This window comes from Odontomachus brunneus, unplaced genomic scaffold, assembly GCF_010583005.1.
Source record: "Odontomachus brunneus isolate Ranch 3 - 2012 unplaced genomic scaffold, Obru_v1 Obru_scaffold_001, whole genome shotgun sequence".
In the NCBI taxonomy this organism is placed as follows: Eukaryota; Metazoa; Arthropoda; class Insecta; order Hymenoptera; family Formicidae; genus Odontomachus; species Odontomachus brunneus.
The window spans coordinates 5,776,270-5,794,818 of record NW_022639451.1 but is presented as its reverse complement, the minus strand read 5'-3'; the positions used below and the strand labels follow the sequence as shown (position 1 = coordinate 5,794,818).

The window sequence follows — 18,549 nt, the reverse complement described above, 5'->3', positions numbered from 1 at the left end:
ATGCATCGCGATGCATCGCGGCGAGGCGCCGCGGAGCTGGAATCCACGGGGAGAGAAGATTCCAGCGCTCCGCCTCGGAGTAGAGAAACGCATTCGGGTTTACGAGCGCATTGGGTTTCCGGATTTTTTATCTCTTCCGAGGCGAATCATCCTCTTGGAGCCGAAGAAGTGCCTCGCCCTCTTTCTCTCTCAGGAGGGATTTACAGTTAGACAGGAAAATACATGCGAGAGTCGCTCAGAAAGAGAAAAAGAGAGATGGTCCGCCGTTGATGTATCCTTCCCGAGATCTGAAACCGCGTTTCCAGCGAGACCCGCGGAAAAATTACTTGGACGCGTCGTTCAGAAGAATTTCGAGTTTGTCTCACGACACGCACAGGTTTTGCATGCATAAAGAGGAAAAACACTCGCACGACTTCTTATGACATAATCTCACGTTATATTGTTGCTACAATATGTGCAACGCTACTTAATTACTTACTAACTAAAATTAAATACTTACTAACCTTACTTAACGCTAATGAAGCTAGCAAGGCAATTAAAATAGGTTTATAATTTCTCCTAAAAATTGCTCGAATTGGTGCATTTTGTAGCTTTAATTAAATACAGCCAAGGAGAATAAATAAACATTTTCTCCCTTGCGTACTTTTTTCAAAAATCTGTCATTTCACCGCTCTGGAAGAAATAGACCACCAATTGTTGGTAATTCTATCATGTTAATGACATTAATTCATCTACGATATATTGATAAAAATGTGAAGAATAATATCTTCTTTTATAGAGATCCTTTGACGCAGGTGTTTCGTTCTGTAAGAACGAAATCTCAGAAGAATCTTCTGTGTGTGTGTAGATTCTTTCCTCGTGCCCGAAACGAAACTGGAGAATCGCGGGGAACGGAGTGGCGTCCGAGATACACGCGGCTCGTTTGCGCGATTTCGACGTGAAAACCGCGCGATCACCTTGTCGAAGGAACGAGCTTTTAATGGGGAGACTCGGCGTGCGGGTGTATTATCGCGCGTTTGCAGCCGCGAATAAATCCCCCTCCCAACAGTATACCGTACAAATTTCGATATAACCGCCGCATTAGACAGACAAGCGCTCCCTCAGGCGTGCTTTCAAAAAATGGAAAGCGCAATACATCATACTGGACACGCACGCCGCCGGCGTACACGCGGCATTACTCTTCCACGCGCCGATGCGTGGCATTTTTGCGGCGACCAAGAATGCAGCAGCGGCAGCAGCAATGCGGTACGCGGAGCTTTCTCGCGGACGCGGAATCCAAAGTTCTCGAATCGATCATTCGGCGTTCTCGCGGAAAGAGAGAGAGAGAGAGAGAGAGAGAGAGAGAGAGAGAGAGAGAGAGAGAGAGAGAGACTAAATGGCCGCGCGATTAGGAATTTCCTCTACCGTTAGCACCCGCTGCAGCATCGCGTCGATTTCCTGCGCGCGATTTCTGCCGGTTGCTTGGTCGCGGACGAGTAGTCGTCGTCGTCGTAGTAGCAGACGATTTTAAACCTGGATTTTACAGTTAACTCGACGCGCACGACGGCTACGGCAGATCGTGCTCTTGCTCTCTCTCTGACTCTTTCTCTCTCTCTCACCGTCCCTCCCTCCCTCTCTCTCTCATGGGGGAACAACGATGCGCTAATCGAGCACTTTTTGCGGCAGATCGGTGCCGTAATCGATTATTATTCAACGGTAATCGACCCCGGAACGGCTTCGATCTGGCGGAAGAGGTGTCGACTCACATCGCGAAGACCTCGCGAGGAACTCGCGGAGTTTCCGAGCAATCTCTGAACTCGTCATCGTCGCTCGTCAATCACCCGCGATCGATGATTGATGAACGGCGCGCGGACTGCGGCGATTTATCAGTGCGAATTTAAAATTAATCACGCTTTCGGCCCGAGACGCAGATGATCGTCCGCGATTGTTTCTTCCTTTTTTCTCGTTGAAAAGTATTGACCCGAGAGAAGGACGCGGAGAGAAGATGTGATGATATTTGCGCGTCCGTATTACGACCTCCGCGTGGGATTATCCTTTCTTACGGACCGCACAGGCGGCACGTAGGAGGCGTAATGTAAATTTAATAGCGGCTTCGATCGCGTCGCGAAGCGAGTGAGAAAAATACTAATGAGACTAATGACTTGGAGATATCAATCGGCAATGCTGTCTCGCCTAGGTCGGCGGTGGACGCCGATTTAGCGTCAAGGAGTTTATTCGCGCGAACCGAAGTGCCGAGAATCGTATAGAAATTTCACGTGACATTCGTCGCGGTGAAACACATTCGCAATTGAAGTTTCTGCGTCGTTCGTGAGAAATTTAAATCCTCTGAAACAGAGGACCAGGCTCGAAGCTGCGCGAGTCGGTGTCAATCAATCGAAGTTGAAGACAGAGATAAGAGTTTCTCGAAGAGCTCTTCAGCTGAATCGATAATCTACGTCAAAGTGTCGGTCTTTAAGCTTCATTTACTCGAAAGCACCGTCTGGAGCAGCTCGGCTGATTTTTGCGTAACGCCGTTCCTCCTCGCTCACGCACTGGCACCTGATGGGACTTTGCATTAAGGATCCTTGCATTAAGCAAACCGGCATGCGCGAGATAGAAAGGGTGGAAGAGGAAGAGAGCGGGAAAAGGGAGCATGATAGCCGCGTTAACCGGCCGTGGCGTAATTATCGGGCTCGTTAAACTGACCGATTGGCGGCGCAATTAAGCGTGGACAATTTGTAAAGCAGCGATATTTATTTCGGCGCATTACGACCGCGCGCCGTGACTCTTTTTCTCTTCTCCGGCGAAGTTCGCCTTCCACGAGATGGAACCTGGATAGAGGTGATGAAGGTGGAGTTGCCGATGACGAAGGAGGAGGAGGAGGAGGAGATAGAGAGAGAAAGAGAGATGAGAACAGACCAGACAGCGGTGGCGGCGGCGGCGGCGGCGACGACAGCAACGCAGAAGGACTTCGATCTTGCGGTGTCCCCCTCATTTCCTTGATGAGGGACCTGATGGGACCTCTTTTTCATTCGATTCGCTAAACAACACAGAGCCCGGCTGGCTACCACAGGCTGCCGGCGATTCGAGTCCTCGGCCCGCGCGACTCGTCATTACGTCGTCGCGCATTAACGTCATCGCGAAGCCGGGAGACGCGAGAAGGACAGCGGCGAGCAAGAAGAAAGGCGAAGACGGGAACGAGGAAGGGCGAGCGGGAGAATGCAACACGAATGCAACTTGCTTACTCCAGGTAGCTCGCGCGTCTCCCCCGCGACCGTTAATCGCGAAAATCAGCCGAGTGCAGGTGTTCGAGCGTCTCACCTTCGTCTTCTCGCGCGAGCCCCGTCGTGATTGACCCGTCCACGACCCACCGCCGTCCCGCGATAACCGTTCAGGTCCGACTGTCGTTATTTATCGATATCGTTGGCGGACGTGTGTGAGTAAATGCGATGTATACCTCGTGCCGTCGATAATCGGCGAGACTTCACGTTTCCGCCTCGTGAAGAAGTGAAATTCTGTTTAATGTGAGAAATTGGCGGGTACTTTATCTCACGACAAGTGGAAGAAAGGCAGAATGAAAGAAAGACAGCCTTGCCTCTCTTTCTCTCTTTCTCTCTCTGTTTCTCTCTGAAGGGAGAAAGTGTGTATGAGACGGGACGTAGAAAAGAAAATTTCAAGAAAATACAAATAAAACGTGTCACTGTGAGAAGAAGACGAAATGTATTGAAATTAAGTTAAAAGATATTCGATCGAGAGACGAGTGACGATTTTTGCAGAATCGATTGTTCAATAAGACAGCAAAGCTTTAATGGTAATAAAGCGCGTTTCGTGTTTTCTCTTTCTTTTGTGTCCGAGTAAGATCATTGTGATGCGCTGTGTTAAAGAAGAACAGCGGTGGCTTTCACGGCGCAGATACATCGTCCATCATAGACAGATCGTGGGCATGGAACGAAATCGCCGATAAATGATCTTGTCCGGCCGGCGGGGTCCATTTACCACTAAACCAAAGCGATACAAACCAGAGTTTTCCTACGATCGATCGCGGCCGATCGTGTAAACGAGCCCTCCTTTCTCCTCTTTTCACTCGGCGTGTTGCGATCCTTACAAGATTCGATCAGCCTCGAATCTGCTTTAGCGATGATCACGTAGGATGCTCAAAGAGGCCCGCGACCGCATCACGATGCCGTTCGTAACTCGTTGTCAGTTTCATTAAAGCTCAGAAACGTTTCCCGTAACAATCTCTCTCGCTCTTTCTCTCATCTTCTTTGAACGACTCGCATGTAAAACCAGCGATAAACACAAAAAAAAATCAATATCGCGTCTTTACAATTTTTCTAATTTTTTCTAATTTTCAAGTGAAAACAATTGCTTCATTATTTCTGAATATATTTTGACGTGTTCATCGAAATCTATACAGCTCGCGAAAACCATCAACCATTACTCATCGTTCAATTATCATTTTTGAGCTCTTTCTCTTTCGGGAATCTCATTTTTGCTAAACGTCGAATACAATGGACGCGATTCGGGGAAATCAACGTACGATAGACACGCACACAGATTGCGTCACGCGACGAGCGTTAGGTACTTCAGGTGTGGTGGAACGTGTTCCCCGTAGATGAACATCCGAGGGTACGGAGTTCCCTTCGGTACCTGCGAGATTACACGGGCGCGCTGGTTTCCGCCGCGGGCCAGGAGTGGATGAAGGGACCGTTTACGGGGGTAAACCGCCGCGCATCCTCTCACGAATCCTGGCAGCGTGGAGAATGAGTTTGAATTTACATCCTCTCGCGCGCGCGCTCCTCCAGAGCGCGAGGAACGCGCAAGAGGGATACGTCCCTTCGGGTCATCCGCGGTAATAATACGCGAGTTTCGCAGGTGAGGGAGAAAAGATTATCGAGAAAGTGACGCCGTCATACACATACATACACACACATACGCCGGGTTTGCGATCAAACAATAAGAAGGAGAATAATGTTGGGCGGAGGCGCGGTGCATACCAGCGATGCGTGCGTGCGTGTGTGTGCGCGTACAAAGAGTACGAAGAAACGTAATACAATTTTATTCGCGAGTACTTATTATGAGGCTCGAGAAATCAGATTTCCAGAAGGGCAAGTTGGCTCTGCAATACCAAACTCGACGAAAGCCACGCGCAAAGACTTATGAGAAAGTTTCGGCACGGTGCGCCCCGACGCGTTTGCGCTCAAAGGACACGCACAAAATCTATGGAAAATGGTTTTCGGTCAAATTGGCTGAAATTTCACTATGTTATAGTTTTCGCTATAAAAAGATAAAAAGTTATCATTGCACCAAGTCCCAAAAGTCCATATTTCACTACTTTGACCCTTTATATCTTGGGAAATATTGACTTTTGGGACTTGGTGCAATGATAACTTTTTATCTTTTTATAGCGAAAACTATAACATAGTGAAATTTCAGTCAATTTGACCGAAAACCATTTTCCATAGGTTTTGTGCGGGGTCCTTTCTCCGTCAAATTTCTCCGAGTCAAGAGACATATCTTGTCCCTGGTGTGCTTGATAGAGCGCACTTCGATCGCTTTATTTTGCGAAAGAACGAAGCGAATCTCCCCGCGATATCTTCTCTGGAGTACGAGCGCACTGGACAGCATTAATGCGCTTGATTGTGTGCGTGTTAAAGACGAGGAAGAGGAACACGTAGAGAGAGATAGAAAGAGAGAGAGAGAGAACGGTCTAGTGAGAGGAAAGAGAAGCGAAGAAGGAGAGGAGAGCGCGGCAATGGAAGGGAAGGGAGTTGCATCGAGGAGCGAGCTCTGAACCGCGGTTGGGTTTCGCATAGTTTATCAATGCGCGTAGGCTCGTACGAGAACACTGCGGCGAGGCAATAGATTACAATTATCCGAACACGCCTGGCCAAACGTGGGAGTGCACAACACCGACGGCACTCAGTTAGAGCGGCTGTTACACAGGCGGCGGATCGGTTTCTCTCCCTTCCTTTCCATCCCCGCGTCTTGTATCCGCGTGTGGCGCTTCTCTGTCTGTCTCGCGTGGAAACGATGGATTAACTGTTCATTAGCGGCTGCCGGCGATTGCTGTGCTTAACACCTCGGCTCGAAAAGCAAAAGATTCGAAGCTCTTGAGAGATTCGAAATGATTTGCGATTTCGATGGCCGCGGCGGCAGAAGCGTGAGAACGAAAACGCGAGCGTCGTCGCGAGTTTCGCGTTTTCCCGTGCGTTTTCTGCGCCAACTCAAGCCACATTGATCGCGCAGGTTTTAATTCTCGTATCGATCCTTTCACGTACTGTACAATCATATTTTTTGGAGTATGCAGTACGATCTGTCAGACCCGGGCAATTTTCAACTTATATAATAACTTCGTTAAATAATAACTTCGTTATATAATAACTTTGTAAAATCAATATTTCTGGGTTCATTTTTTTTATCATTCTAAAAAAGCATATAAGAGATTTAATTGTTGCCGCTTTTCCGCGATGCTGATTGGTTCTCTCGCTTAGCTCACTTCATGTGGGCTGCGGCTTGCTTCGTGTCGTTTGCGCCTGTCAAATTATCAGGCAAATAACTGTCATCGTGTTAGTTAGTTCATGAAGAAAAGAATACAGAAAAGATATAAATAATAAGAATAGAGAATAGAAGGGTAGAGGAGAAAGTGGAAAAAGAAAGGGCAAACAAAGAGAGAAGTATATTATTTAGGAAAAAATAAGGGTAAGAATAAAGTAATTTAAAAGGTCATTGTAGTTATAAAGATGCTAAATAACGCGCACGTAGCGCGCGCCTATAATGTTCTAGTAGATATAAAAAAGTCAACCTTACGAGATAGTTGCAATCTACAAACAGACATGCGCTGTTTTGAAACTTTCACAGTCCCTTTCACTGAGAGAAAAATGTATGATATTTGGAACTATAATGGCATAGTAAAAAGATTATAGTTAGGAATATCTTTTTTATAGTAAATGTCACCATAATGTTTGTAATATTTACAATATAAGCATAGTATAACTGACTCATGTAAAACTTTTACCAAAAATTATAATTATTTGAAATAAAAAACATAGTAAGGTAGCAAATATTAAATGGTAAGAGAAATTAACTATTTTATATAGTCAATACAATTGGAATATTTGGAAAATATGGGCACATGTAACTATATTCTCAAAGCGTACTTTACTATACATATAGAATAATAAGATGGTAACTATAAATGTGTGTTCATTCTGCTATATTGTTGTGTGTAGCTGAACTATAAATATATGTTTGAGGCCAAAACGAACTATAAAATATAGTGAGATTATAGTTATTCCAACTATTTTTTTCTCTCAGTGTTACGAAAAGCGACCGGATATTTGGGTCTCGCGAAAGATTTGAGTCTCACAAACATCGCATACGCGCACGGAGAGTTAACTTTATTTCTGTTTATATTTCTTTTGTCGGCTTTGTTAACTTTTATTAACTTCATTATGCTTTACACACTTTTGCTTTGTCGTTGTCGATTTATGCCCCGTCGAGAATCAAAACGAAATCAAAAGCGAAGGAGGTCACATCGGCGCTCGAGAGACGCGGCTTAAACGTAAATTGCTCATTACAGATCGATCAGATTGATCATAATCTCCCTCTCGCGCCCTGATAGACAATGTGACCAACTCGTGTGTGTCTATGCGTGTGTGTGTGTGTGTGTGTGTGTGTGTGTGTGTGTGTGTGTGTGTGTGTGTGTGTGTGTGTGTGTGTGTGTGTGTGTGTGTGTGTGTGTGTAAGAGAGAGAGGGGGAGAGACAGAGTGCGTACATAGAGACTTATTTGAACCTCGTCGTCATATCCCGCGCACGGAGATCAAACGAAACGGACGACGGCCGCTTCTCTTTATTACAGTCCGGGTTCTGCTTCGGCGCAGGATCGGAATGACGATACGATACGATACGATGCGTTGCGAACTTCCTTGTCTTCGCCGGTACCGTTCCTCGGCGTAATCACGTTGTATTATTCCTTCATCTACTCGCGCTTTAGGTACCCCGATCGATCTTGTCGATCGATCGAGCATGCGGCCGATCGGCGATCTCGCGCGGCGCGATTCGCGCTCGCGACAAAAATACTTTGGCCTTTAAATAGCGACCGTCTGAATGGCCGATTCAACTTCGCCGCTCCGTTCATTATAATAAGAGTCGGAACACGCGTTTGGTCGCCTCGCGTGTCGCGTTCGAGAGAGAAGAGAGAGAGGGAGAAGGAGAGGAGAACGTGTCGACTCCTCTCGAGAGAGGTGAGACCCGTGTGGCGAATTCTCAGCGACCCGACGGACGGGGAAAATTTGCATTGCTCCACAATCCCGATACCGCTAGCCGGCACGCAACCCGGAATCGATCGATCCGGGATCTCGGATCAGCTGCTATCGAAATTGCAGCAAATGGAACGGGCTGTGCAGTCGGGCCTGCACGAACGAGTAAGCGAACGAGCCCCCTCGATGCCCTCGGAGACTCATCATCTTCATCATCGTGCCGGCACACGTGATCCGCTTCTCCTACGCAAATCCCGCCAACTGATTCAGAAATCAAATGAATCAGCTCCGCTGCATTGTTGTTGCGAGGTCGATTCGCGGGTGATTCGATTCCCCGTGTGATTCGACCGTGATTCGCGAGCAGCGCTGTTACCTTCGTCGAGCGCGCGTTCTCCGGAATGTGTGCCACCCCCCCGCCCCTCCCCCTATAGAAATATATATCGACGCAATTGAGCCAAAATTATCTAGCTCCGTTAACGGTCGATTTCTCATTTGCATTCAAAACGTTCTTGTCTCATCATCAGCAGAATCTTCTTATATACTCTGAGACGAAAAAAGTATTCGAAAATTTGGTTTGCGGGATATAAAGCTTATTTCTGTGAAATAAAGTTTATTTTTAGGGAATAAACCTTATACAGGGTGTCCCGTATCACCTTCACAATCTCTCGTGAGGACGTAGAGCGGATTGAGCTGAATACAAAAGTCCCATACCGTTTTGCGATATTCTCAATAATAACCGAGAAATTAATTAAAGAAGATCATTGAATGATCACGCGCGATATGATAGATGAGCTGCAGTGACACTATCAAATCAAATTGAACAAAAAAGTCCTCTACCATTTTGCAAATAACCACATAGATTTTTAGATATTAAAGAAAATTGTTACATGATTGTGTATCACAATGCACAAATTTTCTCTTATTAATATCTAAAAATCTGTAGTCATTTGCAAAATAGTAGAGGACTTTTTGGTTCAGTTTGACTTAATGTATAAGTATACAACGGCAGACGGTGCCATTGCAGCTCATCTATTATATTGCGCGTGATCATTCATCGCAAAACGGTATCGGACTTTTATATTCACATCAACCTATTCTACGTCCCCACAAAATGCCCGGAGGAGAGTGTGAGACACCCTGTATATATCTCACGGGTGAATTTTCAAGTATTTTTTTTCTCAATGTACACTGAGAGAAAAAAATAGTTGGAATAACTATAATCTCACTATATTTTATAGTTCGTTTTGGCCTCAAACATATATTTATAGTTCATTCAAAAATGAAGATATAGCAGAATGAACACATATTTATAGTCACCATTTTATTACTCTATGTGTATAGTAAGGCACGCTTTGAGAATATAGTTATATGTACCCATATTTTCCAAATATTCCAATTGTATTGACTATATAAAATAGTTAATTTCTCTTACCATTTAATATTTGCTACCTTACTATGTTTTTTATTTCAAATAATTATAATTTTTGGTAAAAGTTTTACATGAGTCAGTTATACTATGCTTATATTGTAAATATTACAAACATTATGGTGACATTTACTATAAAAAAGATATTCCTAACTATAATCTTTTTACTATGCCATTATAGTTCCAAATATCATACATTTTTCTCTCAGTGTATAGAGACTGTCTGACGGCAACATATAGAACTCTCATACGCGCGTAAATGAAGTCGAACAAGGTGAGATTATATTTTCTTGGATGCGCTACAAGTGGCCTTTGGCTAGTCCTATTAAAAAGAAAATGAAGAAGAACTTTGTTTCTGCACTGAGAGAAGAATTTAGTAAATATTATCAAAATTTGGTTACTATTACTAAATGGTAGACATAAATATAGCGGGCCAAAGCTATGGCAATACTTATTAATTAATTTAGTTCTGTAAAATAAATTATTTATTTGATAGAAGTAAAATTTATTTGCTTCCAGAATATATTTGGTAAATAAAACTTATTGAATAGTTGAGCAAAATAAGCGATTTTGTAATAGTTACAAAATTTTTGATAGGTTCAACCAATTATCTATGTTATAATAGATATTGGAACGATGTAATAGCTGCAAATGAATGAATGAATTTTTCGTTGTGCTGCAACAAAACATACTTATACTGGTAACAAAATAGAACTCGTACTTACTGAATTTTTTATTATATGGGATATAACGATTTCATAACAATTATCAAATATCTGTTCATAACTGTAATATATTTCATATTAAATATTTAATATTAAGTAACTATTACTAAATTATTTAATTGATGTTACTGTGAATGCAATTACGTCATACTCCCGATCTATTAAATATTTGGTAATTATTATCATATTTAGTATTAGTTACTAAGGATTCAATGAATTTCTGTAACTAAATGCAGTTTGTTATAGTTACCAGTCTTTTCTTTCAGTGTGGCACCGGCGTTGTTCGCCTGCGAGATGCCGTGCATAAAGAAAGCAATGTATACGAAATGCAGCATTCTATTTTTATCTGACAACGTAAAAAGACCTTCGGGCGCAGACGACATGAGTATCCCGCGGTTGTTTTAGACGCGGGCTTTAATAAATAGTATTTCGATCGCGCGCAACAAAACGACGGACCCGACCGGTTTCGCCCGGACAGGCGGCGGATCGATGGCGCAACGCGATATTTATGAATCGGCAACTATCCATTTGGTCCGCGGAAAGGATTGACAAGTGAGCATTACGGGCATTAGACGGGAGGCGTGGACGACGGCGTCTATCGCAGGATACGTCCGCTCGCCGAAGGATAATACCAGAGCTCCCGAACCGAGCTAGACGCGCGTGGCAAACGGGATGCATGCAGAAGGAGCTAAAAAAAAGGAGGAGACGCTGCGCGAGAGAGGAATATCTGCTCGCTCCGTTCGGCATCACTCGACAGAAGTCCGGTCGGACGCCGAGAGAGCAAATTAATGTCTTCACGGTGTTCTAGAAGAAGCTGATAATAATAGCGCCCCGCGTCCGAGCGAATCGAGCGGCTCGATTTGAGTTTAATTGCAGCGGCTTCGCGCATCCGTTCATTTGTATTGACAACTTTGCCCGTCGCTGACGGGTAAATGTTACGATTGCTCCGACGTGAGCGCAATTAAAGAGGAAAAGAGCGAATCGGTGTGCGAGGAGATGTTTGTTGCGAGAAATCATCCGCGCGAATTCGCTGGACATCTCTTGGAACGAAAACAATCGAGTGCTCTTTTTATCTCCGAGACGGTTCTTCGCACCGCGCCACTTGACTCGCGAAATTTACTCTTCCGCTTGCGAGATCAATTATGTCACGTCTGTATAATTTCCTCGGGACGTATAACGCAAGAAAAGGTCGCGATGACGTTCGACACGACGATAAATCGTCGCGCACCGCGCGCGTGATTCACGCGTCGAGGGGAGGCTTTGGGATTCGAGAGGAAGCAGCCAAGGAAGATCCTCCGCCGCATTCTCGTACGTGCATTCACAAGTGAATTAGCTGCATCATTGTCTGCGCGCCGAGCAGAGAAAAAAGAAATCTCGGCTGAATGTAAATATGATAAAAATCCGCGCGTCATCCGGTTGACGAGGACCGGGGGAATGTTCCTCTTGGAGGCGACGTGACGACGGGATCCCTCGTGACATGGTTCTCTCATTTTCTCCCTCTTTCTCCCTTTCTCCGCACGATCATCCTTCGCTATCGGGCCCGTAAATCGCTCATCGATCTGTTCGGCGCTTGAAAACTCGCGCTCCTCGCTTTTCGCATTTCGAGCTTACGCGCGAGAAACGTCGCGAAACAAACCCAAGAATGTGTAAATTATTACGGTGACAGTTCCATTTTCACTGCTTTAAAATACCTCGACACCTTCTGCCACTTTGATATCATATGACATTGGTCTTCATTCTGAATTCTCTTCTATGAATAAAAGTACCGGCCTCTGAATGTAACTTACGAGGATGGATCGAAAAGTCTTGCGAACGGAAATGAGAGAATCCCCTTTCGCTGTTCTCCCAGTTTAGACATCGCCAGACCGCGGATACAATGCACGGATATTTTTTGCCGTTCAAATTTATCGATCGCTTCTCTCTGTCAGACCTCGACGATGCTTCATAAGCCGATACTCCGCATTATGGATGCACGGCGTAACGTAAGAGATTACTTTGCGTATTTGCTCGACGCGGTTCGCTGCTCTTTCTGACGAACGACGTGGCACACGTGATACACGGCTTCGTTACGTTGATTTAAACGAGCGAGCCCCCGGCTCACCGTGGGCTTCAGCTAGCGACGGCTAGAGAGAGAAGCATACCGGGGGACGCGTGCAGCGAAAATAATTTCCGAACGGCGGCTGCCTCGCTTCGTCAGGATTATCCTCCAATACAACATAATTAGACCACCTGCGGCGAGAACGCGTCGCGTGCGTGCATCCGGCCCCTTCTGCTGCTGCTGCTGCTACTATTGCCACTGCCGCTTCTTCTTCCTTTCCCATCCCCTTGTCTTCTTCTCTCCCTTTGCGACTCCTTGCATTACAACGCGACGCAACGGCGACACCGTGCGCGCATTCGCCCGGTTGAATTTGTGTATGAATGAGCGTGTATTATGAGCGCGATGTTGGCAAGAGGGGGAGGGAGTGCCGCAGTCATTAAGACCACCTGGTGCAGGAGTCGCCAGGAATAGCCCGCGGAAGCAGCGCGTTGCGACATCGCGATTTTCATGGTAAACGAGATGCTAAACGGTTTTCACGATAAATGCGGGGTCAATCGGGATAATGCGCAATGCCTTCCAATGATGAGACCACAATACACGGGAGATCATTAAAACTAATAAATATTGATTCAATTGATAATTTATATATATTTTATTACCATTCAGCTATATACATTAAATAGATAGCCAAGAAGGGGACTTGGTTTACATAAAAATAACTAAATCACACATTCCACACATCCTCCATTCTTCCATCCTTTTCCATTCTTCCATACTTTACCTATATCTACATCACATTAAATTCTCCTCTCTCTTTATTCTTTCCTTTACCTCTTTTCTCTTTATCCTTTTTCTTTTTCTTTTTCTCTTTCTCTTTCTTTTTCTTTGATCTTACTCTCCCTTTCCCTCCACATTCTTTTTAACACTTTCCCTTTAATCTCATCGATTTCATCATCCCATATCCTTTCTTTTCCCCTACCGATTCAATTGATAATTTATAAAATTAATAAGGAATTTAAGAAACTCTCCAATTAATTTGGCTGTTAGAAATTACTCACGGAAAAAAAGATTTGGTTGAATTAACCAAATATCTGGTCGAATATGAACGATCCAGAAATTCCGATTGAAGTAACCTAAATTCTGTTTAATAAAATTTTTGGTAGACTAACCAGACATGTCTGGTTAAATAATTAGACATGTTTGGTTAGTCTACTAAAAATCTTATTAACTTAAACAGAATTTGAGTTACTTCAATCGAAATTTCTGGATCGTTCATATTCGACTAAATATTTGGTTAATTCAACCAAATCTTTTTTTCGTGTGGGACAGTAAAAATTAGTCTAAAAATAATCAAGCACTAGATTATCTCACTTTTTTTTTAATAATGTCGATTTAAATTCTAAAATCATTAAAAGTGATGAGACCAACCTATTGAATCATCAAACTAATGATCAAAAAACCGTAAATTTATGATTACTAGGAAAATGTCCCTGGAAATCGAAATTATCAATAATTATTTGAAAAAAAAATTATATTAATCTTTGAGATAATTCGATCAACTGATTATTATATTTAACGATGTCGTCGTTATTCCATATTTCTTCGGGAAAATGACGTTGACGTTAATATCAGCCTCGGCGAGGGTCGCTTTGGCGACTTCAATCTTCGGTAATTCAGCTTCTCGGAAAGCGATCTTTTCGGGATTCTCCTCATACCTGATGCGCATCGTAATCGATATTTAGTCGTCGTCCCCTCGATCGAGATGGGTCCTCTTCGCGGACGGTTATACGCGGGAGGCGATCGCCTTTGGACTGGCGCGGCGGCTTCCTCGAAACAATCGCCATCTGCCATATCCCTAATTACTCCCGATAATTGATGCGGTTATTGCCCGTCGAGGGAACATTCCGGAGTCGTTGGCGCGGCAAGAAAACCGCGGAAAAAAGCAGCGCCCGGTCGATCGATCAAACGTGCAATTAGCGATATTTCCTCCGTCCAACGTCGATCGTATACTCTTCGGCATCTTCATATACCCTTCGTCCATCGATAGCTGTCTGATTAACGTTAATTACGTCAGTTGTGGCAGTGACGACTCTATACCTGGCACTTACCTGACGTGCCCGCGATCGGTCCCCTTATAAAAGCGCACGTTTCAGCTCTGACAGTCGATCTTGCGAGAAATTTTTACATATTATTTATGGAGTGTTACAGAAATTGCACAAATTATACGAATCATCTAATTGTACCATTACTTATCAAAGTCGTAAAGTCAGTATTCAAATTCTTGAATACTGACACTTCCGTATCTCAGTATGTTTATCTTTCATTGCTCGTTTATTCATCTTCTATTAGGACAGAGAGTTGCCGAAATCGCTGATCGAAATTGATGAAGTACGAGGCTCAGGAGACCGGTATGATTTCGACAACTCTCTCTTCCTTGTATATCGCATCTGATAATATTATAATATTGATATTTAATATTATAGTGTTACAACATAACAATCTTACAGGACTTGTTCCTCCTACGTGCAATGACATCGTATTCTGCTTCTTCTTTCAGGCTTCACTGGCACGCAATGCGAGATCGACATAGACGAATGCGCAGCGAAGCCGTGCCTGAACGGCGGCGCCTGCACCGATCTCATCAACTCCTTCAAGTGTACCTGCGCGGACGGCTTCGCCGGCACCCACTGCCAGATCAACATCGACGACTGCGCCTCGTCGCCGTGCAAGAACGGCGGCTTCTGCCAAGATGGCATCGCGAGGTACACGTGCGACTGCCCGCCCGGCTTCACCGGCGCCTCCTGCGAGACCAACATCAACGACTGCCAATCGAATCCGTGCCACAACGGCATCTGCATCGACGGCGAGAACAACTTCACCTGCAGCTGCTACGCCGGCTTTACCGGCCCGCTCTGTCAAATGCAGATCGACGAGTGCACGAGCAACCCTTGCCAGTTCGGGGCTTTGTGCGAGGACCGCGTCAATGGTTACCAATGTATCTGCCGACCCGGCACGTCCGGCATCAACTGCGAGGTCAACGTGAACGAGTGCTATAGCAACCCCTGCCGAAACGGGGCTAGGTGCATCGACGGTATTAACGGGTAAGCTTGAGGAACTTGGCGTGCGTGAAGTTGATGGTCGAGATGGTGATCGCCGGACCTCTGCTACTCTTCCGGAATTGAATAGCAGATAATTGGGGCAACATGGGATCTTTTGGTCATTACAAGATCATTCCGGTGTCCCTCTTAATCCATTAAAGACCATCATTATTTTCCAAACATTTTTAATTAAAGGTTTATTTGTTTCCTAGACACATTTCAATATTGGCATTAGAGCTATTTTGACTGGAGACATAGGCATAACTGAAAATTAAATGCGTGCGTCAAGACTTAAAATTATAATCGTATATTAATCAAATGAATTCACTCAATAGGAAGGAAGGATAGTCCACAAGTGTACTAACTGTTAATGGGTTAAAGAGAGAGTTGTTCTGCTGAGATACGCGATTCCTGAAGAGGCGATCAGAGCGATATGTACAAAAGATAATTACCTCGACCTACTCAGAATTCGGCAAAATTATCATTAGGAAGGACTGTACAGCCTACGCGATCGACATGAATGTTAATAGCGTGAACATGAACGATAGTAGATTCACACAGCTCCGACGTGTCCCGTCGAAATGATCGCCGAGATATCGATTTTTTCGCGATTCTACCGCGAGGCGATCTCTCGTTGATGGATTCATCACAACAGCACGTCGGGGTTACTCGGGGGGCGCGACGAAAAACACGGAGACATGCGAAAAGGCAGTACGGAAGTGCGGACACACAATCTGGCAAAATCCATGACTCGTGCGCTAACATCCCACCAAACGCACCCTTCCGTTCTCAGTGGATATGATGTCTCGTCTTCCAGGTACTCCTGCGCGTGCGAGCCCGGCTTCACCGGCCAGCACTGCGAGACCGACATTAACGAGTGTGCCAGCAATCCGTGCGCGAACGGCGGCCGCTGCATCGACGTGATAAACGGCTATAGGTGCGAATGCCCGCGCGGCTACTACGACGCCAGGTGTCTGAGCGACGTGGACGAGTGCGCGAGCAATCCCTGCATGCACGGCGGCACTTGCGAGGATGGCGTGAACCAGTTCATCTGCCATTGCCTGCCGGGATACGGCGGCAAGCGATGCGAGGCTGACATCGACGAGTGCGGCTCGAACCCCTGCCAACACGGCGGCACGTGCAACGACCACCTGAACGGCTACAGCTGCAAGTGCCTACCCGGCTACGCCGGCACCAATTGCGAGACCAACATCGACGACTGCGCGAACAACCCCTGCCAGAATGGCGGCTCGTGCATCGACCTTGTCAACGACTACAAGTGCGTCTGCGAGCTACCCCATACTGGCAGGAACTGCGAGGAGAAGTTGGACCCCTGCTCGCCGAACAAGTACGGTCTCCTTCCGCATTTCGCTCATTCGGGAGAGAAGAATCTTCTTCGCGTAGAGAAGAGTGTATAATTACGTTGTTCAGCTTTTGGTCTCGGCGACCAAAGTGCTCAGACTATACTCTGAAGAAATTTAGGTTGACCTTTACAGTCTAGGAGGTCTTTTGAGTGATTTTTGGACAACCTTTGGACTAGAATTTTTTTGAATACGCCAAAAGATAAATTGGTAGAAGATATGACACTCTCGCTACTATAGTGATTTTTCGGATTGTAAGGGTTAAGGCTCCTGGGGAGTCGCATCATCCAACTCTTTTTAATGACGTCAGAAGCGAGAAAACGCATGCTAAAGAAAATTCCTGCAAAATACGTCGAGATAAACAGATATATCCACAAAACGACATTTGCGATCGATTAAGTACACCTCTAAAATACTCCGTACACTTTCCTTTTGTTCTAAAAATCAATAGATAATCGGAAAATTAATATGACAAGATAATGAGGAAATTAGGTTAGAAAAGACGATTGCACGTCACATTTATTTTATAATTATCTGTTGATTGTTAGAACAAAAGGAAAGTGTACGGAGTATTTTAGAGGTGTACTTAATCGATCGCAAATGTCGTTTTGTGGATATATCTGTTTATCTCGACGTATTTTGCAGGAATTTTTAGCATGCGTTTTCTCGCTTCTGACGTCATTAAAAAGAGATGGATGATACGACTCCCCAGGAGCCTTAATCTTTTGAATATTGTATTTTGTATCTGTGTATCTGTATATCTTTTTTGAGTAGGCGCATTGAGTATGTGCACTCAAGTTCGCTGTGAACGACCGATATCGCCAAGGAGCTTCATCTACACATTTAGACCACATCGTACTTTGTTAGCAATCGTCTTAAATGTAAACTTAAAAATGTTAGATTTAGTATATTGATTTGTTTTTATTCCACCTAATATCGTCAGTCATAGACGAAATGTTCGACAATCTTGCCGAATTCTGGCTACAATGTTACTCCGACTCAAAGAATCAAAATCTGATACGGTAGATTTTGGAAGCTGCAAAGTTGGTACTTGGGCGATCTGTTTCACAAAATCTCAAGACACTAATCGCCTGTAAAATCATCATTTTACCCCCAACTTGCTCGCGGCTCACAGTGACTTCGTCTAACAGCGTCTAACAGCGTCGCGTGTTCAATCAATCACTTTCGCGAGGGCTTCTCTCGAGAAGCTCCATTAAATTTTTCGCGCACGATGACAAAGTGTGCTGCCCGTATAGATGATCTGAATAGTAGAACGACTTCACAACATCAACATGTCATTTCAGATGCCTCCACGGAGCGAAGTGCTCGCCGTCGTCAAACTTCCTCGACTTCGCGTGCACGTGCACGGTCGGTTACACGGGCAGGCTGTGCGACGAGGACGTAGACGAGTGCGTGATGACGTCGCCGTGCAGAAACGGTGCCACTTGCCGGAACACCAACGGCTCTTACCACTGCGTGTGCGCGAAGGGCTACGAGGGCCGTGATTGCATCATCAATACCGATGACTGTGCATCATGTGAGTACCGCCTGCATTTCATTGTCTTCTTTTTTCATTCTTCTTTTTTGCTACATATGCATCCTCTTTCTCTTTCTCTCTCTCTCTCTCTCTCTCTCTCTCTCTCTCTCTCTCTCTCTCTCT

General features: G+C 44.9%; 1 protein-coding gene across 3 annotated transcripts in view; it reads left to right on the top strand.

Annotated features, from left to right (window-relative positions):
* The window catches only part of LOC116853874 (neurogenic locus Notch protein), a 374,683-nt gene that overhangs the window by 350,438 nt on the left and 5,696 nt on the right, over positions 1-18,549 (top strand). For 2 of the 3 annotated variants that reach the window (XM_032835168.1, XM_032835186.1), the window contains 3 exons: positions 14,988-15,531; positions 16,346-16,876; positions 18,194-18,426. In XM_032835168.1, the coding sequence (XP_032691059.1) occupies positions 14,988-15,531; positions 16,346-16,876; positions 18,194-18,426 (1,308 nt within the window). The remainder of the gene's footprint in view (positions 1-14,987; positions 15,532-16,345; positions 16,877-18,193; positions 18,427-18,549) is intronic. The other variant, XM_032835177.1, reaches the window with a different exon arrangement.